We start from the raw sequence: 27,938 nt of genomic DNA on the forward strand, positions 1-27,938 counted from the left end.
TCTGCAAATGATCAGGTTAATTTAACTGTGGGATGTGATTGAGATTAAAATTCAATGAACTGTGCATCTCTAGCACATGCAATAACAAAAAGCCCAACACATCGTTGTGTTATTCAGTCATGACAATTTAATTGTGGGACATTAAAATTTTGATGAAGATTAAAATGACATTAATTGTGCACCCCTAACACACGATAAAAATAACACTAAAGTGTTAACGATGAACTCTTTCAGGGACATTCTTCAGAAAGGCGGCTCTGCAGTGGATGCTGCCATTGCTGCGCTGCTGTGCACCTCCATCATCAACCCACAGTGCATGGGGATCGGAGGCGGGGTCATATTCACTGTGATGGACAGCTCCGGTAACAAGACACCCTCGCTACTCTTAGCTCAACCCCGCTGGGGAATAACATAATAATATGTAATGTTTCCAAAGGTAAAGTGAAAATCATCAACTCCAGAGAGACTGTCCCCAGAAATGTGACCTCTGACCTGCTTGAGTCGTGTCCCAACACCACAGAGTGGACCGTGGAGTGGAAGCAAGGTGGGCTGTTTTTCTGCCATAATGCTAATATTTATAATGTTTTAGGCTAATCTGCTGTTGGACTCACCTTTATGACACACCTAATTTATTCTGTACAGGTGACTGCTAATGCACACTGTGAGTCATGTCATGAAACACATGCTCCTTAGTTTCAGAAAATGGAAGCGAGTTTGAAGCGAGTTTCGCTGACACTCACACTCTCTCTCTCTCTCTCTCTCACACACACACACACACACACACACACACACACACACACACACACACACACACACACACACACACACACACACATAACTGAACTAGGACAAAAGAAAAAAAAACACTAAAACACTAAAGACAGGACACAAAGAAAACATCATCAAACTCAAAAGAAGAAGAAAATAATTTACTCAGGAAGAAAAACCTAAATGATCTTATACCTCTTCAAACAAATATATAACAAGTCAAGAGAAATTCAAATACTGGGTCAAAAAACCCACATTTTTGTTTGCTGTAGGATTCTAGCTGCTCTACAGTCCTGGGTCCTTTTTGTCATATCTTTCGTTTCATGATGCACCCGATGTGTTTTTTCTTGGTCAAAGGTTTGAACTGCAGGCAGGCCATTTTAACACCCAGGTACTTCTACTGTGAAGAGATGCTATTGTAATAGATGCAGTATATGGTTTAGCGTGGTCTTGCTGAAATAGATGTCAACTCGATGGGAGCATAAGCTGCTCTAAGACCTGTGTACACCTTTCAGCACTGATGGTGCATTGCCAGATGTGCAAGCAGCCAATTCCATAGGCAGTAATGTAATTACATACCTTCAGAGGTTTTGAATTGAGTGTTGATAACAAGCTGCAAAAACAGCAGCACTTGTTAAAGCCCTTTACTGTTTATCCCAGAGGATGCAGGATCCACATTTTCTAACAAACAAACAAAAAGATTTTTCTGACATTAGAGCAGTTCTCCACTTTGCCTCAGTCCTTTTTAAGTGAGCTTTGGCCCACAGAAGACAGCTGCATTTCTGGATCATGTTCATGTATGACTTTCTTTTTGCATGATAGAGAATTTAAATTTGTGGATGGCACACTGAACCATGAAAAACTAAGTACATGCTTACTGTTGTAGAGAGGTGGTCCGCTCCCGCGGACGGCAATCACTTTCTGCCCGACGATAACTTTTTGGCACAACACCTGGAGCTAAGGGAGCAAAACAATCACATGAGTGCTGCTGTTTGACCAAGGAAGAATAAAGTAGTCATGGTAAGCCAATCACATGACCACTTCAAGATGACAAAGCAACAAGGTGATATATACCAGTTTTTAAATTGTGCTGATAGGCCACGTAGAACCAGAGTCATGATAAACAATATATGCGCGTTTTTTCCTGAATAATTTCCTTACGTTTACTGTCTAAGGACAATGCTAGCAAGCACTCTCTGCTTATGACCAAAAAACAAAACAAAAAACAGCCCGTTCGTGTTGGTGGAGTGTCGACCAATCAAAAAATGATATGGCAACATGACATTTGGTTGTTCAGGAAGAGGGGGAAGTTTTAGGAGTGATGGCGAGAGAGAGAGAGAGAAAGAAAGACAGCAGAAAAAGAGAGAGAGCGAGTTTTGAGATGTGAGAGATTTGTGATGTTTAGCGTGTTTGGAGTGTGTAGTTAATGTGTTGTCTTGTGTAGTTAGTGTGTAGTGTTGTGGATAGTTTTGTGTTGTGTGTCAGAACAATGAGGCGATTGCTAAATGAAAACAGGAGGAGTGATGCTGTCAGACCTGCAGGTATCAGGCTGTGATGTTCTCCTTTATAGTGGACAGAAATCATTTTTTTGGAGTGGCACAAATAATTTGTGTGGCATCTTATTTAATGCAGAACAGCTGATTGTTATGTAAACAGTTTGAAATGGTTATAAAAAAGGGTAAAATGTAAATGGCTGTAAATAACTTTGTTGATTGCAAAACTTGTGCATATGATTTTAAAATTGACAATTTATATTTGCATTTAAAGTTATGAAATATGATGCAATAAGTATGTTTGTGGTTGTTACAGTAAAAAATATAACTTTTTCTACCCAGATTTTATGGTTTTTTTTTTGACTGATTTTAGATCAATTGTGTTAATACAGTCTGTCAAAATGAAAACATAACTGTAAATTCAGACACGTGAGGTTGTGCTGAAAAGAATGATACCAAACATGGCAACGTAATTAGTTTTTAAAGGTGAAATGTAAAGGTCAAATCAAAAGTAGTTAAAAATGGTCAATTATACACTGGACCCCATGGTTAAACATTTTTTTAAAGTAACTCAATAGTTACTTAGTTAGTTAAGTAATTTTTACTTTTAGAATCTTGTAACTCAGTTACTAACTCAGTTACTTTTTTGAAGAAGTAACTAGTAACTATAATTAATTTCTTTTTCAACGTAACTTGCCCAACACTGTACACTAGGCAAAGTGGTTCCAGTATTAAAATACCTTTATTAAATACATTTTTTAAAAGACAGAAAAGGAATAACAAGCAATTGCAGCCCAGAGGACAATGAAAGTTGACTGTGGCACAGCCTCAGTAGTGTCCTATAGTGTCCTATTATATATATTTCCACCAAATTATGTGTGTTTTAACAGCAACAGAATTATAATATTAATGATTTCTAAATAACCCGTAACCACACGGCTTTTTACATACTTTAGAATTTAGTCTGTGCAATACTACGAATTTTGGGATTGCTCCAATACAAAGTAAATTAAGAGCAGTACTGAGAGCTTATGTAGGGGAGAGCAATGTGTCATGATTTTCAAGCTGAATGAAGCACATTTACCAAATTCAACCTGTCCAGGGTGTACCCCCTTCTCGCCCTAAGACAGCTGGAATAGGCTCCAGTCGCCCTGCAACCCTGAAAAAGGATAAGCACCAAAGAATGGATGGATCCAACTGTGTTAGGATCGATCTGATACTGATATTAGTGATGGTATCAATACTATCAATATTTGGATCAATCTGTCCATCTCTGCAGACAATGTCCACACATAAAGTCTTCATACAGTATTAGTCCTTTATTTTATCCAGGTAAAAAATCTCATTGAGATTAAAAATCTCATTTCCAAGAGAGACCTGGCATCATGGCAACAAAAGTCAAAATAGACGTACCACATTAGTATATAACATTTAAAAAAATACAATATCCCGTACAAACATGTGAGAAATATACAATAACAGATCTAATTAAGAGCGACATTAAAAACAATCACACTGAGTAAAAGAGTTATTCTCTCGTTCCTTTAAGACAGACTTAAACTCCCCCAAGGTAACCAATTCTGATCATTTCAGTTCCTTCTGCAGATTATTCCAGGAAGCAGGGGCAGCGTAATTAAAAGCCTTTTTCTCCAATTCTGTTCTGATTTTTGGGCCAATCAATTGTATGATATTGTGCGAATGAAGGCTGTATTGGTTGTGGTTTTTACACATATAAACACATAAATAAGATGGAACCAGCCCAAGGAGAGGTTTATAGATAAACATCAACCAATGGGAGAGTCTACGAATATGCAAAGATGGACATTTAGCAGCAGCATACAAAGAACAATGATGTACACAATTTCCATAACCAGTAATAAAACATAAAGCACAATGGTACACAGTATCCAACCTCTTTAGGTAGTGAGCAGGTGCATTAAAAAAATCACCAAAATCCATTAAAGGTAAAAAAGTTGCATAAATCAAGTGTTTTCTCACTTGGAGGGAGAAACAGGATTGATTTCTAAAAATGTAACTTAATTTTAGTTTTAACTTTGACACAAGCCTTCGAATTTGAGTTTTAAATGACAAATTCTGATATATAATGATCCCTAGATACTTGTAAGATGTGATCATTTCAATTTCAGTTCCTTGAATTGTTGTAATCTTAGGAGATGTAGCTAACAACTCTTTGCCATTTGAGAATAACATGAATGTGCTGTCCTCGCCCTGAGTTTCTTAGTTTCACCAGCTAGACAGCGAGATAACTTTGCTCCAATAACCAGACTTTTTTTTCTTGTTGCGCTGATTTATTGAAAAATGGCCACTGACCATTGCCTTCTCTTTGACCATTGTAAAACTGAAAGTACAAAATGTTGTATTAGCTAACTAACATCGTAACATTGTAAACTAGCTTGTTACACTCTTACTGCAAGCTAATAAGATAAATTTTTACACAAAACAAAAGATAATAATTATTGTATCGTTACTCATACTTACAGACATATCTTGTCCAAGGCAACAACATTTTAAGGTCCGTATCAGCTTAGAACAATAACATTTCGGCATCACTTTGCGCCATCTTGGATTTTTCTCACGTTCTCATTTTTCCCTTTCCCAAAGTAATCAACCCATATTACAAGCAGCCACTAGAGGGAGCTCTAGGACAGTTTACAACCGTAATATCCAGTTTAAGTTATAAAAGGCAGAACACTCCCCACCTGGTACAATACAATTGTGCCACTACCACAAACTTTCCTAATAAACATTTTGAACAGTTTACAGCTATTACAAACACACTTATTTATCACTTGATAAAAGCAAAACCATATCAGCGATGGGTCTCAGAAACACTTTATCATTTCCATGTTTCACAGTTTTTACTTCTGCTTTTCGAACCGTATTGTCCTTGCTCTCAAATGTTCTTACAACTTTTCCCATGGACCAGTCGTTTCTGTGTGCGAGAGCATCTTTCAATAACACAACATCACCAACTTTTATGTTTGTTTTATCATTAGTCTATTTTCTCCTTTGCTGTAGTGTTGAAAGATATTCACTTTTCCACTGCTTCCAAAAAGAGTCTGCCAAACACTGTACTTGCTTTCACTGCTTTGAGTAGAGGTCTGGAGGTCCAAAGCTTCTTGTTGGTGCAGATAATGCATTGACCTTTTGTGTAAGGAGCATTGCTGGAGTGAGAAGGTTTGGTTTGTCTGGATCTGTTGAGACTGGTACAAGTGGTCTTGCATTCATTATTGCCTTTACTTCTGCCATGAATGTACTTAACACTTCATGCATTAGTTGGACATGTGCAGCTTTCAACGGAATACCACCTAGGATGCGCCTTGCAACTCCAATAAGTCTCTCCCACGATCTACCCATGTGTGACAAGTGTGGGGGATCTCTTGCAGGTATGAGTTTATTTCTGTGTCCTTGTGATCAATTTGCAACTCATTGTATGCTCCAATAAAATTTGTTCCTCTATCAGAGCGGAGTATTTGAGCAGGTCCACGGATGCAGAAAAATCTCCTTAGGGCATAGGTGTCAAACTCTGGCCCGCGGGCCAAATTTGGCCCACAGCCTAATTACATTTGGCCCGCGAAGTCATACCAAATTATTATTAGAGCTGGCCTACTGGTATTACACAGCTAATATATATATTTTGCTTGTTCCATATTCAGTTTTTTAGCAAAACTTGTTTGAGTCCATAAGAAGAGATTCATTCTTAAATCTGAAGGAAGATTTTTTTTTTCAATAAATATTAACGTTAGCCCGCGACCTTGTTCCAGTTTTGAATTTTGGCCCACTGTGCATTTGAGTTTGACACACCTGCCTTAGGGCATTGATGAAGCTGGATGTCGACATTGATTCAACGAGCTCAATGTGCACAGCTCTCGAAATGCATGTGAAGAGCACAGCACAGCGTTTACTGTCTGCACTTCCTCCTCTGGTGCGACGTGTGGTGACCGTCCAGGGTCCAAAGACATCCAGTCCTACATTAGTGAATGGTGGCATTGGTGTCAGCCTGTCCACAGGTAAATCTGCCATCTTTGGGGTCTGAAGTCGCCCTCTAAGCTTCCGACAGAGAACGCTCTTGTAAATAACAGAAGTGACAAGCCGTTTACCACCAATAATCCAAAATCCAGCACCTCTGAGCACGCCTTCTGTTATTTCACACCCTTGAGGTGCTACCTTCTCATGATGGTATCTTATAAGAAGGACGGCTATATGATGAGCATTTGGGATAATGAGTGGATATTTCTCATCTTTTGTTAGGTTAGCAGGTGCCAATCTCCTGCTCTGAGGAACCCGTCTTCATCAATAACTGGATTTAACCTTTGAAGACAGCTTTGTTTTGGAAGTGGCTGATTTTCTTTTAAGCACCTGCACTCCTCCTTGAACGTTTCGCTTTGTACTGTGCAAATGATAAACTTTGCTGCTTCGTCTGCAATGTTAGTTTCACTGAAACACTTCCAGCCTTTACCTTCTGTGCTTGTTTTCTTGAATGATGCTGCCACATGTTTTAGTGATGCAATAGTGCGACACAATCTCATCCAATGAGAGAATCTTTCAAAACAACATGGCTCTAGCTGTGTTACTGAGGCTTTGGTAACAAAGCTTTTTACATCAGGTCTGATCTCTGCATCTGTGTCAGGATCGATCAGTGTGAAACTATCACAGTGAGACGTCTTTATGTCGTGTCGTGTCAAAAATGAAGGACCACTAAACCAGTTCGTGGAAGCCAATGCAGAAGCTACAATCGGTCTAGTGGCCGTGTCTGCTGGATTGTCACTACTGGCTATGTAAAACCACTGTGCTGGATGTGTAGTCTTTCTGATTCTAATCACTCGGTTAGCCACGTAAGTGTAGAACCTCTTTGTGTTGTTGTGTATGTAACCAAGAACGATTTTACTATCTGTGAAAAATCTGACAGTATCTACTTCAATGTCAATCTCATCTCTAATGAGTTCGTACATCTCTACAGCTAAAACTGCTGCACATAACTCCAATCTAGGAACAGTGTGAGCAGGTCTTGGGGCTACTTTGGACTTGCCCATGATGAAACCTGTGTGCCACTGACCTTCACCATCAAGAGCTCTCAGATATGCCACTACTCCTATGGCCATGGTACAGGCATCCGAAAAATATGCACACTTCTTTTTTCACAGCAATGGCCTAGGAGAACGGAAGGTAGCACCTCGGTATCTGTAGCTACTCAAGATCCTTCAATGAGCTTCTCCATTTGCTCCATTCCTCTTCTCTTTCTGCAGGAAGTGATTCATCCCAGTCCTTTTGCTCTGAGGACAATTCATGGAGAAGAGCTTTTCCCTACATTGTGATGGGTGACACAAAACCCAGCGGGTCATATAGACTGTTAACAGTGGCCAAGACACCTCTCCTGGTGAACGGCTTTTGTTCAGTGGTGACGTGAAATGTAAAAAAGTGATTTTTAAGATTCCACAGTACCCCTAAGCTCCTTTGCTGGGGTATGTTGTCCAGCTCTAAATCCAAGTCTTTTAGATCCACATTCACACACCGGTGTGTGAATGTGAGAGTGAATGAATAGTGGTATTGTAAAGCGCTTTGAGTGCCTTGAAAAGCGCTGTATAAATCCAATCCATTATTATTATTATTATTATCCTTGGCTCTCTCAGCAGCAAGGAACGCTTCCACTACTTTGTGGTCATTAGAGGCTATTTTATGTAGCCTTAAGTTTGACTGTGCCAACATCTTTTGAGCGTCTTTTGCTGTGGATTCGAGACCATTATCAACATAAAAATGTCTCATTACAAATTGCTTTGCATCATGTCCATGCTCTTCTTCTCCCTCAACTGCAGCACGCCTTATACAATAAATAGCCACAGCTGGGGAAGGGCTATTCCCAAAAACACGAACCCTCATTCTATAGTCACAACTGCCTTTGTTGGGATTATTATCTTCATACCAAAGGAATCTCAGATAATCCCTATGATCCTCTCTCACTTCAAAACAATAAAACATTTGTTGCACGTCAACTGAAAATGCTACAGGCAAGAATTTGTTTTTTACGTAAATTGCAACACCGCCACCCTTTCTGGGGCGGTCGCAACGGAAAGGTTTATAGCGCGTTATTGCAATGTCTTTGTAAGTAACCGATTTTGTAAGCCAGGTTTCTGATAATGTAAGAATATCAGTATCTAACTCTTTCATCCATATTTTCACAAAATCAAGTTTGGGAAGAAGACTTCTGACATTTAAATGAGTGATACCAAGACCCGTTCGAGCTTTAAAATCACAAGGAGTACTCAAGCATTTGCAATCTGGACCGGGATTAGGTTGTATTTCCAGATAAAAGAAGCAGAAAAACAATAAAACATTTTCTTTTCACAGATTTTTTTTGTAGTTTAACAGACTGATTTCTCTTACGGCTCAATCTCTTTGGGTGGTGAGAGAATTGGGAAATAAACCAGTGATATGGAATAAATAAATCAGTTAAATCAGATGGAATGAGATCTCTGCTGATGATCACATTTGAGAAGCTTCTAAAAGATGTAAAATCCCACCTTGTTCCCTTTTGAGAAGAGTAAGAAGTATGATTTCCCTTGTTCTGCAGACTGTTCCTGCACCTCATGTAGACAAAAAGCTGTCAATAAAATCAATAAAGGAAAAAAAGGCTACTGAGGATCCTGACTGACAGGGGAAAAAAAGGTAGACCCAGTAGACCTGTGGTAGAGCCTGGTTGTGGCCTGCTGGCTGGACCTGCTAGCAGTAAAAGATATAATCGTCGCATTAAACAGCTTCTAAGAGCAAGATCAGTTTCTGAATGGACTATTCAACAATAGACAGCTTGCCAGAATGCTGTCCCATCTTTCCCATTTTCTGGTCTTCAATTAATGTAAATTGCTCCCCAGGACGAATCTTAACTTGCCTCACAAGTCCATCTTTATCAGTCATTGTTTCTAATTTGGCTAATCTCCACTCGTTCCCATGCAGATTATCTGTCTGTGTAGGTGAAGCTGGAAATGTGAGATGCTGAAGTGGGGCCAGAGACACAGGCTGCTGTGGATGCACATGTCCCTGTCTCTTATGTTGCTGTCAGCAGAGTACAAAAGACCTTCCTGCATTACTTCCTGATCGTCTATAGTGTGTTTACTTTGAAGCGAAGCTGTGGATCCATATGTAGAATCAGCATAGTCTCTGTTAAGAAGCGTCTTTTAACAGCATTTGAGTATGGGATGGACAGCAATAAGAACTGGGAGTAGTTATTGGAGCAGTTCACTTGTGGCAGATATAAAAAAATAAAGAAATTAGACATTAGAATATGTGTGAGAAAGATGGATCAAGGAAAGAAAGGGGGCTACAGACACCATTTATTTATGGGGCCAAGAGTTCTGTGCTACACTCCTGCACACAGGCTGCATAAACAGTAAGAAAAGTAAATATAAGATATACTAAATGCTTCTTCAAGCCAGAAATAGTGTAAATATGTAAATATAGTGAAATAAACTTAAAATAACTGTGAGATGCAAAATGTTATCTCTAACATAATCAGTTACAAACAGACACACATTTCCCTCTGAAATGGAGCAGAATAGAATAGAGTATTTACAAAGCACCAAATTATAACAAATGTCATCTCAGATCATTAAAGGTCAGGACCTTACAGTTTACCCAAAACACAAGTAAATGTATGTGTGACTTTCCAGCACTGACTATCCATTATCTATCTAACCAGATAGCAGATGGATTGGGGTTCCTGGGGAAATTCGAGGTTACGAAGTGGCACACCGGCTTTATGGGAAGTTGCCGTGGGCCGACCTCTTTCAACCTGCCATCAAATTAGCCAGAGAAGGATTCCCTATTCCTTACTACCAAGGTCAACACATCCCACGCATTAATAATACGTCAATAAGGTATGAAATACACCCACAATGTGATTTCAAAAATACGAAGAGCAAACAATGAATGTTTCAGCTTTATTTCACTGTCTTTGTCTTTTAGGGAGTTATATTTAGATAAAAATGGGAACCTGCTTAAGACCGGTGATACTGTGAAATTTGAGAAACTGGCTGACACTTTGGAGATGATCGCAAACGAGGGACCAGATGTGTTTTACAAAGGAACAATAGCAAAGAATTTAATCAGTGACATACAGAAAGCAGGTATTATCAGACAGGAGTCGTCCTGCTCTCTTTTCTGACCATTTTCTATGTCTGCCAGACACAATGATCTAACTACAAATTAAAAAATCGATTGGTTTTGGAAAACTCTAACATGATCCCTCACAGGCCACACTGGGATCTGTCTGGATCCATTCAAACTCTTGATTATGAAATGCATTGTGTTCATTTTTGCTCAGCAGAATCATTTGTTTCACTGATTTTGCTCAGGAGGAAACCTCACACTGGAGGACTTGGCTTTGTATCAAGCTAATGTGACTGATGCGTGGAATATTTCTTTGGGAGACTACCGGATGTACTTCCCTCCTCCCCCCGCAGGAGGAGCCATCCTCAGCTTCATCCTCAACATCATGAAAGGTTCCTGATTGTTGCTTCTAGCATGTAGAGTTTGATTCATATAGGACAATGATCCTTATCAATCGTTACAAATGTGATACACTAAGAAATGATGTTTTAAATAAAAGAAATAACAATTATTTATATTTTCAGGATACAAAATGAATTCAGAACCTAAGACGACTGATGAAAAGATTTTGTTTTATCACCGTTATATTGAAGCTTTAAAATTTGCCAATGAATTAAAGACAAATATCAGAGATCCAAACTTCAGCTCAGATGAAGTAAGTATCTTAAAATCCTACAGATTTGCACCGGCTTTGTTGCATATAGTATGATTATATTTAAGTGACTAAACAATTTAAAGTAACAATACCACATCACAAAACACAAAACAAACCACCCCTTGCCTGCAGCTCATCCACAAACTACACCCCACCACAGTCAGTTTATGCACACTGATAATGAGTTGAGGTGTGAACAGATCTGAAGTTTTTTTGTAATATCTCTGAGTTTCGCACAGTTGGACTTTGGGTTAATTTGCTGGGGTGAGATTGTGACTTTGTGTTAACAAAGTGCTTTTACAGAGGTGCTCACCTTTGTTAATGATCAATCAGGGGCATTTGATTATCAGTACCTGGCTGCTACTTACAATTAAAGTTCTTATAGAAGCACTAAGGGTGTAGAGAACCAGTAGAGTGCTGTAAAAATTTCTTTGAGTCTCAGCATTTTCATTTCAGCATCATTCTGAGCAGTGATGTAGCTTTTAAAACATATACATATAAATACAAGTTTTAAAAGCACATAAACCTAAATTGGCTTAATATTTGTCTTTAATTTAGTATGTATGTATGTATGTATGTATGTATGTATGTATGTTGTTATTATTATTATTATTATTATTATTATTATTATTATTATTATTATTATTATTATTATTATTATTATTATTATTATTATTATTATTTTAGTATTTAAATATAAGTATAATTTTGTGTAATGTGATGTTTTTAGATGCTCTGTAGTTCACACAGATGACAAAGAATTTCAGAGACTATATCTTTGCCAGTCATATGTTGAGCTTGATCACTAACTAATATTATAACCTCTGGTATTAATTCATTCATTCAGTCATTCATCTTGCATCAGTGATGGATCAATGATCAAAATTCTGTTAACATTTGGCTGTAATTTGATAATTTTCTTGACAGCATGTATTTTCTTCCTGTTAAAAGGGAGTTTTTCCTTCCCACTGTCGCCAAAGTGCTGCTCATAGGGGGTCATATGATTGTTGGGTTTTTCTCTGTATCTATGAAGCGCCTTGAGGCGACTTTTGTTGTGATTTGGCGCTATATAAATAAAGTTGAATTGAATTGAATTGAATTCTGTAATGTGCATATTTATTTAGTTTTATTAATTCATTTTATTAATTCTCTGTATTTCACACAGGTGGCAAAGAATCTGACAGAGGATAGCTTTGCAGACAGCAAACGAAGCTCGATCAGCAGCGACAAGACTCGTGATCCTGGCATCAACTTGTATCTGGACAGCATCGGCACCACACATGTATCTGTGCTGGCTGAAGATGGATCTGCTGTGTCTGTCACCAGCAGCATCAACGACGAGTCCGTACCTGCATCCTTCTGTTTCACTGCCAGAAACCAGCTATCAGATATTTTTCTTTCTTGAAACTGAAGATTTAAGAGATTATGGAGGAACTTATTTTTAGAGTATTTCTATACTACAAAGAGTGTCTTGGTGTTGTAGTTTATTAAATTTTTTTGTTTACAGATTTGGCTCCAAGGTCCTCTCTCCAAAAACTGGAATCATTCTCAACAACCAGCTGTCTGACTTCTGTGGTAGAGCTAATCGCTCCTCTCCTGGTAAGAGATCAGTAGGATGCTTTTTACATTTATTATTTATGAAATACAAGTAATCAGACGAGGAAGGTGGATTATTTCAAAACTAATACCACAAAGAGTTTAATCTTTTTTCCTGAAATTATTTTCCTGACAGGACATATTTCTTTAAGTAATTTCTAATAACGACAAAATACTACCATTGAGGAAATGAGAGGAGAAAATGGCATTTCATAATTCATTGTGACGCATCATGTTTTGTTGATCATGGAAAAACTAAACTTGTTGATCATTTCCACGATGTTTTGCCAAACTGAAACACATCATGTGAATTTGGACTAAAATTGTATTTTCTGTTTAATACCATAGCCTGCTAAAATGTTTTGAATGTTCAAGAACAGGCACAGTTGAACACACTGCTGTAGTAAAATCTGTTTCCATGTCAACGTGTTGTTGTGTGAAGTTTTTCCTTCACCCTGTCACCAAGTACTTGCTCATAAGGGGCTCTTCTTATTGTTGGGGTTTACTCTCTATTGAAGTGGTTTAACCATATGGATATTTATATTCATTTAAATATATACATAGGACAGCACACTGGCACGGTGTTGCCTTATAGCAAGAAGGCCCTGAGTTTGATCCCACCTGTGTGGAGCTTGCATGTTCTCCCCATGTTTGTGTGAGTTCTCTCTGGGTACTGCGGCTTCCTCCCACAGTCCAAAGACATGCAGTTAGTAGGGTTAGGCTAATTGGTGAATCTAAATTGCCCATAGGTGTGAAAAGAGTGTCTCTCTGTGTTAGCGCTGCATCAGGCTAGTGACCTGACCTCGGTTTACCCTGCCTCTCGCCCTATGATAGCTAGGATTGGCTCCACCACCCCTGCAACCCTGAGAAGGATAAGCTGAAGATAATCGATGGATGAATCTATATATAGATCTATAATATTGATTCAAGTGTGTTCAAGGTTCTGTATAATTCAGTTTGGACATAGCATCATTTAAACATTAATCTAACACACTGACAGAGTCTCAGTAATAGCTGCACTTTGAAAGACATTTCACTTTAGTTTGATACAGATTCAGTAGAGATAACTCAGTTGTTGTGTGTGCACTTTCATCATTTGTTGATAAGCACGGGCGGATGCAATTCTAAACTTGTTCGTAGAGCACAGGTGTCGAACTGATCCAACACAGCTAAATTACCTCCTCAACGGCTGTATCCCAATTCAGGGTCTGCAGCCTTAAAGTACGCAGCCTTAACGGTCCTCAAAGGCCGCGTACTTAAAAACCGCTAAGGCCGGAAGTGCGAGGCTTGTGAAATGGGACGGTCTAGCCTCCGTCGCGCTGCCCAGGTTGCCTAGCAACCATGATACTAACAGCTGGAAACGTTTCATACAGCTTTGTTTGACAGAAATGAAGGAGAAAATCTTTTGTTTGTTTGTTTCTACATGAGCTTTGATCATTCTCTGATTAAGCTCAGCTATTGAACGGCGTATATTTTAAAGTAAAGGCTTTAAAACCAAGTTAGTACAAACGTCACTAATGTCACATGACTTTGCCGACATGTGGCCAACAGTAATGTTTTAATGATCTTCATTATTAAACATTTGCACATAAATAAGTGACATAATATTCAGTACTTACTTAAAGTTTACTCTTCGGGCGCCCCTCATCCGCCGTTTTTTTTCTGGCAAAATTATCCACACCCACCGCCGCGCTAAGCATTATGGGATATGTTGGGCCACGAAGTCTACACCGCCACGTCCTTAAAATTCAGAGAAATGAAGGACGCATTTGAGGGCCGCATTTCGAGCAGCCTTTGAATTGGGACAGCCTTCGTCGCGTCGCTGTGACGTAATCTGTTGGGTCTAAACTCAGACCCTGCTGTATCCAGGACAGAGAAAAACAAGGCAACAGCGATCGATCGATTTACTTGTAAGGGAGGCCTCGTCGGTATCTCAGAAACGCACTTCAAATCTCCTTACGAATGATCCCGACGATGGCCTCCTCTCGCTGCCTTTTATTGAAAACATTCACACAATAAACAATAGTTTACAAACACCTGTGTGTGTGTGTGTGTGTGTGTGTGTGTGTGTGTGTGTTCTCCTGCTGACCAAAAAGGGTCATAAAAGCAGGAGCAACATCCTTGGTCATAAAGAGGGTAGTCTCCTCCACACCCAATTTATGGTTCACCCTAGATAACAAAGTGAAGCCATACAAAGGGGAGGAAGTTTACCAACATCAGACAGACCTTCACAAGGATGTACCTGTGATAAAACACTACAGACCCCACCCAGAACCTCGAGAATCTGGGGAGGGGGGACAGAAAAATTCTTTCATCACAGAGTTAAAACAATGTAGAGATGGTAAGCATAAAAATGACAAACATTTAACAATTCACTAACATAATCGGCCTTAAAATGCGGCCTTTAAGGCTGCAGACCCTGAATTGGGATACAGCCAACATGTCTTGGAGTTCTCCAGAAGCCTGGTAATGAACTAATCATTTGATTCGGGTGTGTTCACCCAGAGTCTTATCTAAAACCTGCAGGACACCGGCCCTCGAGGCCTGGAGTTTGACACCCCTGTTGTAGAGCATGAAAATACAGTAACTGATTCGTGTATGAAACATTTGTGTAAATGATTTATGCACAAATATGTGTGTACAGACTGATTTCTGCTTTCTAGTTTTGTCATTCAAGGTCTTTGCTGTATTTCTCAGGGGAGCGGCCTCCCTCCAATACAGCCCCATCTGTGCTGAAGTCTCCATCGAAGACGCTGGTGATTGGAGGGTCTGGTGCTGAAATGATTCCACCGGCTGTGGCCTCGGTACGTATGCACGGTAAACATACAAAAGTGCCATTACATATTAAATAAAATAAATTGATGTGGACTGATGCCTGACATCATAGTAACAAGATTCTTCAACCTAATTGATCCTGTAATCATCACTTTCTCACCTCATAGACTTATTTTTTCTCTCCAAGGCGCTCATGAACCACCTTTGGTTTGGAAAGAGCCTTAAGGAGGCAATTATTACGCCTGTTGTTCTTGTAGACTCTCAAAGTGAAGTAAAACTTGAATCCAAGCTTGAAAAGGTAATTTATTCAGTGTATTTAAATGATAAATTAATAGTTTCTACAGGTTTTGTTCCATCTGAGACTCTCTTCTTTGCCCTGCAGGATGTAGTTGATGGTCTTGAAGCTCTGGGACATAAAATAGCAAAATTCTACAACACAGTCAACGCTGTGGAAAAGGCGGGCAGCTGTATCTCTGCATGGTCTGATAAAAGGAAAAAAGGCAAAGCTGCTGGTTACTGAGACCAAGAGTCAGTGATGTCAGTTATACAGCATGGCTTTAAGGTTATGGACACTGCTGTAGCTACAACATTGGTAAATCTATATTCATCTGTTACCTGATAGTACATTCATGCTTTGCTCATGTGTCTAAAAAGTTTGTAATATTGAAAACATAATGCAACGATCAGATCAATTAAATCCCAAATTTCATGCAAAAATGTGCAAAGATAGCACTGTAAAAACTAGAAATGTAATTTTTTTTTAAAATTTAGGGATTGCTGTTGATATCCGCCTCAATTTTTTACAATCAATATGACCTTCTAAATATTTGTTTATTTTGGGTTTTGATACATATAGAATTGACTAAACAAGGAAACAGCTTTCAGGTCAAAATGTGAAGCCCATGCCTGTTTCTTTGACCTGCATTCTTCTAAAAGGCAGGCCAGCAGGTTGAGACTGACTGCAGAAATCTTTGGTTATAGTAAACAATTCATATTTTCAAGTCTCATCAAATTCATGTTTACTTTGTAGATTTTAGCCCACTGGATAGTCGAGAAGGGAGATAAAGTAGGGTACACTTTAGGGCAGACCTAAGTTATCTATCAATTGATTTGTAGTTTAACCCCCCAGCCCCCACCCAATGCTTTTTATTATTATGTTTTTATATTTAGTTTTCATATTAAGATTTTGTGCTTCATTAATTCATCCTGCTATTGTTTTGCTGTTATAAAGTGTGGGTAATTCTGCTGATGTGCTCAGGGTAAAAGTTAATCTGACAAGCAGTTTGTGAGGCAACAGTTTTCTTTTTACCTCGGTATCTGTCTGAGCTCCTGTCTGTTTATGATTAATAAAGTATTCTGATTCTGATTGGTTCAGGATGACCTGCCATTGTCCAATCACACATCTGCTTACCTGCATCTTTGGCTCGTTTCTCTTGCTCTTCTTTTCTCTTTTTTCTAAACTGAGGACCTGATGGCTTTGAACTTTTCTTGTCCATCTTCCATTGGTTTTAATTTTGCACTCCAGTATGAACACCCTTCCCCCAACCCAAGGATCACCACAACATAACCTAACAGACCTACACCTTAGTTCACAGATTCACTTTGTCTAGGGTTTATTTCTGAGATTTCACACAACCCAGGATTCAAATCATGAATACATGCTGGGCTTGGATTTACAACATTATAAATGAAATGCGCTCTATTTGGAAGCAGCCGACCCCCCCCCCTCCCCTTTCGACGGCTTGTCTGTGAGACTTTAAATCATCAAACTGTAAATTTTAAATTGTTATTGATCCCTTTACCCCGAGTCCTAAAGTGTATATTTATTTTCTTACTCTTCTTATATTTATTGTTTGTTTACTTGCACTGCTGTAACTGGAGCCTCGTCGTCTCGTCTCTCTATATGCTGGACTGTATGTAGCGGAGATGACAATAAAGTTTACTTTGACTTCAGCAGCGAGCAGGCGCACCGAGGAAAAACATCGTATCTGTCACAAGTCTGTATCATGATGTCTGGTGTTTTGTGTTTGTTGGTTTGTTTTTATTTTGTTTTACTTTGCGAGTTGGTTATTAGACGCTGCTCCAGCCGGTCAGAAAATCCCCCGCCGCCCCGCCCTCTCCTCTCTGCGCCGCAAGCAGCAGGCGCAACTCGCAAACAAAAGGCGCCCTTACTCCCAGCAAATGGGCGATAGAAAACCGATCGGTGCCTGTGACATTCCCAATATGCGCTGGCTGACGTCGGGGCAGCATGAGTATGCCCGTGATGCCGCCCCCCATCACGATGCCGCCCCGGGCAACCGCCCGTGTCGCTCGTATCTAAAACCGCTACTGATTGTAACTGACTGTAAAAAGTCAGCACAACGAAAATAAACAACATCTAAACTTGGTTTACATCTGACCCAGATAGACTGCAGTTCATAACTTCTTACCTGAAGTTCAGTTCACCGCCTTGGGTCTCTCCTCCTCCTGTATATCCTGAGTTATTTTTACACATCGACCAGCATCTGGCCAATCCACCACCTTTCATTGTTTATACCGTTCCAAAAAAAAAAATCATCGGCCCATAAAAATGAAATATCACATCGGCCCACCCGGCAAATAAATGCCCGCTGGCCAGTCCAGCTATGGTCGTGCCATCAGTTAACCCTTCACGCGTGCCCAGGGCTGCCGACCCCTGTAGTAGAGCAATCTCAAGATGATGGGCCGAGGAGGATCACTTTGTTTGGGACATTGGCGATTCACTCTATGTGCTCGATCGATAAGTAGCTTCTCCTCGAGAGGTAGCGCCTCCGCCAAAAGTTGTGAAACAAACTCAGTTTCAGAGCAGCTCAAGACCATTCTATTTTTGCCATTGTGCTGGACCATGTGATGAAGTATTTACCATCTCTCTTTGCTCTTGGGAGGTAACATCCGGTTGCAGTTTGGCTACAACACCACTGCTTACCAGTTTTTCAATTTCTGCATTGTTTGCAGCACCCATTGCTTAGATGTTTCTCTATACTCTTGTAGTTTGGCAATATTGCCTCTTGGGTTGCTTGGAAAAATGGCATATCCTTTCTCCTCAACAAGGGCTTGTCATACCGGAACAGTATCTAAAGGGCTTTCTGATCCTCCTTTGACATTGTTACCTCCTTTTCACTTTTTTATGGTAGAATGTCAACTTGCCACCGTTTTTCAACACGCCTCTGAAGCTCAACAGATAGGGGGCTGCAGGAGGCACAGTTGCAGCTCTAGCTGTGACTCAAGAGTCTTTGCTGTGTCTTGCAGTGTCCAACCCTTGCAGCTGTCCCCCCTAGTGATTCAAAGTGCACAGGTTCTGCAGGGTTTATAAGGCGCAGCTGTGAAACTTGGCTGAAGGTTTGTAGGGGTAAATACTCGAGATGTCTGTAGATTGCTTGAGGAAAGTAGCTGGATATGAATGTTGAGCTAAATCAAAACGCTAAGTAGTGAAGGCATGAAATATTTGCTAGTTCTCATGGAAAGGTCCTCAGGAGTGCCTGTCAATCCTAGCTGCTAAGCTGAAGATGATCGTAGCATGGTGCAGTCAGAGCCATCATGCAAGACAGCATAAGTGTCCAGGGTCATGTCTCCATGTCTCAGTAGGACTTTGATCACTTTAAGCAGAACACAGGAGAGGTGTGAAGGTTTGTCTAGTTGGAGGACTTCGGTGGCAGAGCTCACCAGGAAAGTACCTTCCTTCACACTCTTGATGTTGACCTCATGTAGGATCCAGAGATGTTTGACTTGACGTATGGTGCACACTTTCTTCAGGTTGCACTGTACTGCTAGATGTGATCTTTCACATCACCAGCAATGTTGGTTTGTCTTAACCCAGTCTATGATTCGAACCTTATCAAAGGATTTGAATGTTGGGCATTGACTGAGATAATAGTCCTCTGTATTGCAGTATGGACTGTAGGCTTTCAGTGGGCCTTTCTTGCTCTGAGCAGACAATTTGCAGTTCAGTAGCTCAATAGACTGCTTTGCCAGCAGATTCTCTGTGCCATGGAGTATAGTGGCTGTGCGTGTTACTGGCTTTGACTCTTTCAGGTGCTGATTTCTGGACGGTCCTCTCTCTGTCCTTTTGCTATAAACTTACCAACTATCTAAATGTTTCCATGTTTTCAGCTTCAACCAGTCACATGTGTCTCCAGAACTCAAACCTCATTTCAGCTGGCAGCTTACTAAGGAGTCATGACAGTTTCACTTAACCATCCAGACCAAGGGTCTTCAGCATACCAACAAGAGCACAAATCTGCAGCACAAAATTCTGAAAAGTCCCCACATCCTCACGACGGATATCTGGTGCATCCATGACACTTACAATCTTTCTGTGAGTTTAACTGGTGGGACTGACCGAATTTCTCAGATAGAGCTTCCACAGTGTCATGATAAGGGGGTTGGAGAATTAAGCTATCAGCTACGAGGAGAGTTTCACTCAGTTTCAAATGATCCATCCTTGAATAAATCTGTTCCATCTGGTGGCAGCAGATTGTCAAGAGGATTATTCAGCTGTGCAAACTCACTGGGGTCCTTCTTAATTAGATCAGGAATAGAAGGAGTTTTACATTCTCTTTTGTGCAGTTATGTATGATGGCTGGTATGCAAGGGAGGAATGAGGTTTATACTTGTTTTGTTTTGTTCTTTTGTTTGTTTGTTTTGTTTTACTCTTTTGCTTCGAGCTCTATCTACATGAGCTGCATGCTAAATGATCTTTTGTTAAAAGGCTTGGCATAATAAGCATGTGCTTCAGCCAGTACCTTTTTGATTAGCCTTATCTCGTGCATTCTTACTTTGTGGTAGATCTTTATTCTGTATTCACTGAGAGATTTGAATGCTAATCAAATAAATACATTAAAAAAAAAAATACTGGAATGCTGTTATGATGGGTCTTTGTGCTGCTAAAGAATGGTGCTGGTCCCAGATGGTTGGTGGGTGCTTGAGTCTGGTAATTGGGATGGACACTGGACAATGGTAGCATTACGTCCAGCAGCGAGTCCTCCGGCGGAGGTGGCAGGTGAGTGGTTGCAGTTGGTGAGTGAAGATGCAAAGTGTTAAGGAGAAAATCCTGTATAAGCGGATGAAGGGAACTCAGTAGCCAGGGGAGACCGGAAACCAAGCAATACTTCTCCTCAGGATTATCCAGCCACTGTTGGGTCCATTGTGTGGTTGCATTGTTCTGTCATGATACGGCTGTGTGGCAGGCAGGATGTAGACCCAAATGCAGGACTCGAACTCAAAGTGTTAACCGAAGGAGGCTGCCTTATTGCACTTGCAAAACACCATGAAAAAACACTTGCAAAAGACAAACCAAAACTCGAAACTAAATGCTAACAGAGCTAGAGAGCACGGAAGTAAAAACGCATACACATAGGAGTGGTGAGGGGACGACGCGACACTGATAGAGAGAAACCCAGGGCTAGGAGCACAGCTGGGAGTAATAAGACATAACATTCAAGGGAAAACAAAACTAGACACGCTGACATGAGACACGGGACCGTCAAAGTAAAATGAGATGAACACAAGAAACACAAAGGAAGCACAGAGAACACCTAAACACTGGAAAAAACAACAACAAACCTGAAAACTCTAAATATTAATAAACACAAAACACGAACATGGAGTCACCAGACTCCAGACCATGACACTTTGAGCTCTACTTTCTACTGTCCTCTACTGTCATTTCATCATTGTTCATTAGCATGTCTTTGAAATTACCAGGTTTTATATCATGACAGCCCTCACAATTTCGGCATCATTAAACTGTTCTTTGAGACCCTCTTCAATCTGGTGACGGATGTTGTTATAACTGATGTCTGATCCCTGGTGTCCAATCTGGTCCACGTGAATCTGAAGAAGAAACACTCAGTGCATCATGGGAATCCCTTAGCAGCCTACACCTAGTGCAGCATAACTAAGGGAGGATTCAGGGTCACCTGATCCAGCTCTAACTATATGCTTCAGAAAGGAAAGTTTTAAGACTAATCTTAAAATAGAGATAGTGTCTGTCTCCCAAATCCAAACTGGAAGCTGGTTCCATGGAAGAGGGCCCTGAAAACGGAAGGCTCTGCCTCCCATTCTACTTTTAAATACTCTAGGAATAAAAAGTAAGGTTGCAATGCGAGAGGGAAGTGTTCTAATGGGGTGATTCGGTACTATAAGGCCATTAAGATAAGATGGGGCCTTATTATTTAAGACCTTGTATGCAAAAAGCAGGATTTTGAATTCAATTCTGGATTTAACAGGGAGCCAATGGAGGGAAGCCAATATCGGAGAAATCTGCTCTCTCTTTCTAGTCCCTGTCAGTACTCTTGCTGCAGCAATTTGGATTAACTGAAGGCTTGTCAGGGAGTTTTTAGGACATCCTGATAATAATGAATTACAGTAGTCCAGCCTAGAAGTAATAAATGCATGAACTATGTAACCCACCTAAAATTGCATCATGAAATTAACTGCGGTTCCCAAAGAATGTCAGTAGGTGGCGCTCTGAGATTGTGTAGTGCTTGTGAACTTGAACGTTATAGCGAATGAGAACAACGTTAAGGCTACAAATGCTGGTCGGAGCAACTCACCAGGAATTTTTCCCTAGTTCTTGTAAAAAAAAAAAAAAAAAGGGTTTTACTCTTCCGCTTGTTGGGAAATGCGGACATTTTTGGTTGATGCCGATGTACCTTTTTTTATGATTCCTGTTCATTTCCAGTGAGCTGACTAACTGCGTTAGCATAGCAAGCTAATCGTTAGTTAAGTGTAGTGTAAATTCTGTGTTTTTTGAGTGCTGTATTATCTTTGATACTCTAAGCCAATGATGTCGGAAATGTTTTTTTCTGAAAGGTAGGAAGTAAGTTTTATTTCCTGTAAGGAGATGATAATCAATCAATGATAATTAATGATATAGGTGACCATTTACCAGTCTTTGCATCTTATAATTGCCATTATAAAGTTAACAGAGATGAACACAAGATTATTTACAAAAGGATTAGAACAGAGAAGACATTTAACTGTCTTAAAAATGAACTTTTAAAGCAAGGAACTTCTTCATGTTCATGTTTATGAACATGAAGAAGTTAATAAACCTTACGAAGCATTTGTAAGAATACATTAAACACACATTAGTAACACATTACTTGGTAAAAACTGCCAGGTGATTGAAATCAACAGGAAACACAACTATGCAGGAAGACCATGAATGACTAAAGGACTACAAAATGCCAGCAAAAAAAAGAACACCCTATATCGAGAATTCATAAAAAAAACAGCACCTGAAACTGAAAGGAAATATAAAACTTACAAAAACAAACTATCTAATATAATGAGAACCTGTAAAAGATAATAATTTATTAAAAGGCTAGAACACAATAAAGAAAACACAAAAGGTATATGGAATGTCATAAACAGTACAATCAAAAATGAATCAAGGAACAATGATTACCCTGTACTTTATAGAAGGGACAAAACGCATTAACAAAATGAAAGAGGTAATAAATGGTTTTAATGAATTCTTCGTAAATATGGGCCAAAACTGGCAGAGGAAATAAAGGTCGATGGAATAGAAAGGGACACTGGTGAAAATATTGAACGGAATAGAAGCTCAGAGCAGTGGAAGAGAATGAAATATATGACATCGTTAGAGGACTTAAGAACAAAACCAGTACAGATTGGAATGACATTGATGTTGTAACAGTAAGAGAGTTGCTGATTATTTATGGTATTGGAAAACCGTTAAAATACGTTTTCAACTTGTCTTTTTAAAAAGGTTTTTTTCCTCAAAAAATGAAAGTTGCTCAAGTTATTCCAATTTACAAAACAGGTAAAAAGCATCACTTTGCAAATTATAGACCAGTGACTGTTTATAAAAGTTTATAAAAATTGATAAAAAGATTTGACAGTTTTGTGGACAAATGTGAATTGCCTACATAATAAGAAGTACACACTTGGAGTTTTTTTAAATAAAAAAAAACTGTTTGATACTAGGGCTGCCACGATTAGTCGACTAGTCACGATTACGTCGACTATCAAAATCGTCGACGACTGATTTAATAGTCGATGCGTCGTTTGAAGCTTTGTAAGATCACAAAAGACGCAGGAATAAGTAGTAGGATTTAAGAGTGTAATAACGGACTGAAACAGAAGATGGCAGCACTGCATGTACAAGGATGCCAGCTGCCGTTAAACACCGAAGAAGAAGAAGCTGTGTCCCAGAATTCATAGCGCAGCCCAGCTCAGTTTCCAACAATGGCGGCAGCTAGTTAGTTTTAATATGACTCTTATTATTCTTTCTGGGTCACAAAATAAATGTTTAACACATTTCCAGGCGAGAATGTAGCTGTGTAAACCTCAAATATCTGCTCAGTTTATCAAGACACAAAAGCGCTCCGACGTTTTCGGAGACGTCTGTTACCCACTAGCTCGATAGCTAGCCGGGGGCTAGGCTAACTAGAGCCGTGAGAACACCGGACTCCCGCTAATCGTTTTCAAACCCACCACCGTCTTTCACTACTCAGGTTAAACATGATATATAAGTCACTTAGATAACTTAAAAATGTTATTGTTTGGCTTTTTTTAGTATTTTATTTGTTCCTGAGTAAATCGGTTTGGCTGAGATTAAAGTTATAGTTTTTACACAGCTGAATAAACATCAAGCAGACAGCTGATTATCAGAAGTGTGAGATGCTCGAGAGTATACTCCGGTGTCCTGTTATATTTTAGATAGCAAGGAGTTTATTAAACTTCACCGAAACAATCTGCAAATTTCATTAAAATTTAATAAACTATCATCTTGTCTTTATTTTTAGTTAGCACAGACCTTAAACACTTAAATCTGTAAGCTAATGATAGTTATATAAGAGCAGATGCTGCTGGTGCAATAAGCTGTACGTTGTACGTCCAATGGACGATGATCTGATTAGTGGACTAATCGCAAAAATAATCGGTGACTAGTCGACTATCAAAATAATCGTTTGTGGCAGCCCTATTCGATACTGTCAATCATGAAATTCTAATAAATAAAAGGAAAGTATGGGTTTAGGGGAGTGGTTTTGGACTGATAAAAAGCTATGTAGTGAATATGCAACAATATGTACAAATAAATGAATAGGAATCTAAATTGATGAATGTTGATTGTGACATACCTCAAAGACCAGTATTAGGTCCAAAAGAATTCATGGATTCTTTATTGTCATTGGCATCACATGTTTATGTGAGGTGGAACGAAATTACGTGCACGTGGTCCCGGAGCGAAAGAAACAGAGTAACGAAGAAACAGAATAAAAAGAAAACAGAATAACAAGTAATAAGTGTTACAAATAAATTAAGTGCAGCAACCTGAGTATTATAAATGCAATTATTAAAGTAATACAAATAAAAATAAATAGAGTGCAACAACCTGAGTACCAGTATGGAGTATAGATATAGAAATGTAGGTATAAATACAGCAGCAAATGGCATGATGTCTAGCATTGATAAAGTGACGATGTCAGTAGTGATTAGGTGCTACAATAACAGTTCTTGTCCATTATTGACTGAGAAGTCTCACAGTTTCTGGAATGAAGCTGTTTCTCAGTCTGGTGGTTTTGCATTTAATGCTCCCCAGCCTCCTGCCTGAGGGGCAGGAGGTTTATTATGTATATAAATGATATTTGCCAAGTAGATTCTAAAGTTCATAATATTTCCAGATGAAACAAATATATTTTGTTCAGGTGTGGAATTGCCACAGGTTTTGGAGGTGATCACACAGGAATTAAAGATATTAAAGAAGTGGTTTGATATAAATAAATTATCATTAAATCTAGATAAAACCAAATTTATGTTATTTGGAAGCCATAAGAAAAATATTGAAGTAGAAATATGTGTTGACAATGTCCACAATGACCACACCATCATTGTTAGGGGGAAATTGGAAAGGGGGCATTGCCGTTCTGGGGAAAACAAAGCAAATCTTGGATCAGAAAGCACTGCACATATTATACTGTGCTTCACTACTACCATATATGAGCTATTGTGTAGAGGTCTGGGGAAACACATACAGAAGTAATACACAAACAATAACTATAATGCAGAAAAGGGCCATTAGAATAATAAATAATGCAGGGTGCAAATGCACTCTTTATCAAAATGCATGAAATTCCAAGACTTGGTGAAGGTTAAAACAGCGTAAATATTATATAAAGCAAGAAATAAAATGCTTCCAAAAGACATCTGTAAATTGTTTATAGAAAGAGAAGGGGGGTATAACTTAAGAGGGAAATGGAATTTAAAAATACAAAGTGCTAGAACAACTTTAAGAACTATGTCTATCTCAATAGCAGGAGTTAAATTACGGAACAGTCTAACAGAAGAAATAAAAGAAAGTAACAACATAAACCAGTTTAAAATAAAATATAAAAAACATATTTTAAACAAATATAAGAATGAAGAAAACAGGATTAACCCAGAACGGTAATTGAAGTGATGTTTTGGTTTGTTTGTTTCATTATTTGTGAATCAAATTTACATATTCTGTCTTTATTTATATGAAAGAAATGATATTGTGATTTTTTTTTTGTTTGCTTTGCTGTTGTTTCATTTGTTTGTTTAATTTAAGACTAAAAGAAAATTAAATGAATGAGATGTAAAATTTGAGGGGGTAGGGGCAAATAAGTGTATACTTCTGCCTACTCCTTTTCAAACAAAAGAATTGAATGATATTATGTAATGATGGTGAATGTACATGTTTGAAATAAAAATGAACTGAAGTGAAATAAATATGACCAGTCTTTGGATAAACAGCACTGCGACCACGTTTTGTGCTCTCATGCATCGATGAGGTGCATTCTCACAATTCAATAAGTGCTGGATTATTGTTACTGCTGTTCACAAAAGAGGAGATGTGAGTTAATTTTGTGTGATAAGTGCCTTTGGAAACTGTTTTAAGGTTCTTTAATTCTGTTATTATCGATTGCATTAAGTTGTTATATACAAAGAGTGAGAGGTGTATGGTCACTAGTGTTGATTAAGTTGTTTTATAATATTAATGCAAAATGTGTTCACTGCCCTGTGCAGGTTGGTCTTTTTGTTGGAGTCTGAAATTGTGCGACTGAGACCAGTAAATTCACCTGCAGCCAGGATTCAGGATCCCAGCTGCGATGCAGGAAGGTTTGCAGCCTACTTAGAAGTGACAGACGCGTTACTTCCTGACAGATAAGCTTATGAGATCTCAAAACAATACACTACCTGGGTAGTACTGCTAACATTAACACTATCCACACACACTTCACACACCTGAACTGAAAAGACTGAAAAGAACTCTGAACTGAGTACACAGACTGACAAACATGGACTATTGGAATTATCTCATTGTGAATTGTTGAATGACTACTTATGGTTTTGTTTAAATAAATGTTAACTGTTCTTTTAGCTGTGTCACTTGCTCCTTAGTCGATTTCTAGAGAACATAAACCCAAGATCCTAACTTCCTCTACATTCTGTAGTGGTAAAGTATCATGTGTTACAACTAGGTTTTTAACGTCACGCTGAGACAGGATATTCCTCATTTCAGAGATATTGCACAAAATGGAAAAAAGCAGTCCTACATATTTGTTTAATATGTGCATTGAAGGACATATCCTGGTCAAAAATTACTCCAAAATTACTTTCCTGCAACCAGGAAAGAAATTACTAGCCAGGGAGACGTGGCGAGTCGTTGCTCCATTATTTATTCCAATTCAAACTCATGCAGTCTTTTGTTACTTTATAGTATTACAACTGTGTATTTACTTTTTCCAAAAATAGCGATGGCGATGATGATGATGATGATGGCGATGATGATGATGACGGCGATGACGATGATGATTTATTTGTCACTTGCAGTTGCCTACAGCAAAATTGGACCCCTTCCGACCATACATACATTACACAAACATCCCATTGGGAGACAGGTCAGAACAGGGAGCTTACAGAAAAACAGTGAAATGTACAACACAATAGGGGAGTGGAGGAGGAAAAAGAAAACTCTACTCAGACTGAGCTCCTGGTAGGGGATCAGTATGAGAACAGAAAACAAAAATTCCTCAGCACAAAAAGCACATGAATCTTCACACTGTAACACCATGAAAACACATGACAAGCAACAGGGATGGGTAAATGGGGTGAGACAGTGTAGACAGCAGCATGATTCCACGCTGGCCCAGTCAATCGCCGTCTGCATCGGGTGGGTGCAACCATCGGAGGCGTTTGGAGGGGGGGTGTACATCTGCGTCAGTGTACGTGTGTGTGTGTGTGTGTGTGTGTGTGTCCTGTTCAACTTGAGAGAGAGTGTCTTTTTACCTGGTTAAGCAAAGTCAACAGTCCTGATCCGACGCAGGTGTCCTTGAAGGATAGGATCAGAGAGAATTTCTTGTTCAGGAGCCAAATGAGTGAAGGACATGATTGTTTGGGTTAATGTGAACAACTGCATGCAATTTCACAGTTGGTCTAATGTCCATCACTGGTCACTTGGTCTGTCAATTTCCCATTGCAGAGCCGTGAACTTCTCTAAGATCTTATCCATATTGCGT

At 39.2% G+C, this 27,938-nt stretch overlaps 1 protein-coding gene across 3 annotated transcripts in view; it reads left to right on the top strand.

Moving 5' to 3' along the window:
* The window catches only part of LOC146507423 (glutathione hydrolase 5 proenzyme-like), an 86,642-nt gene extending 70,475 nt beyond the window's left edge, over nt 1-16,167 (top strand). For 2 of the 3 annotated variants that reach the window (XM_085179592.1, XM_085179591.1), the window contains exons 2-12: nt 235-362; nt 437-544; nt 9,973-10,150; nt 10,239-10,399; nt 10,628-10,774; nt 10,907-11,037; nt 12,203-12,378; nt 12,545-12,636; nt 15,331-15,437; nt 15,596-15,706; nt 15,791-16,167. In XM_085179592.1, the coding sequence (XP_085035718.1) occupies nt 317-362; nt 437-544; nt 9,973-10,150; nt 10,239-10,399; nt 10,628-10,774; nt 10,907-11,037; nt 12,203-12,378; nt 12,545-12,636; nt 15,331-15,437; nt 15,596-15,706; nt 15,791-15,928 (1,395 nt within the window). In that variant the 5' untranslated portion in view covers nt 235-316 and the 3' untranslated portion in view covers nt 15,929-16,167. Of the gene's footprint in view, nt 1-234; nt 363-436; nt 545-9,972; nt 10,151-10,238; nt 10,400-10,627; nt 10,775-10,906; nt 11,038-12,202; nt 12,379-12,544; nt 12,637-15,330; nt 15,451-15,595; nt 15,707-15,790 lie in introns of all 3 variants that reach the window. The other variant, XR_014877142.1, reaches the window with a different exon arrangement.
* The last annotated feature ends 11,771 nt before the right edge of the window (nt 16,168-27,938 follow it).

The sequence above is a fragment of the Neolamprologus multifasciatus genome, chromosome 12 (genome assembly GCF_963576455.1).
Source record: "Neolamprologus multifasciatus chromosome 12, fNeoMul1.2, whole genome shotgun sequence".
NCBI lineage: Eukaryota > Metazoa > Chordata > Actinopteri > Cichliformes > Cichlidae > Neolamprologus > Neolamprologus multifasciatus.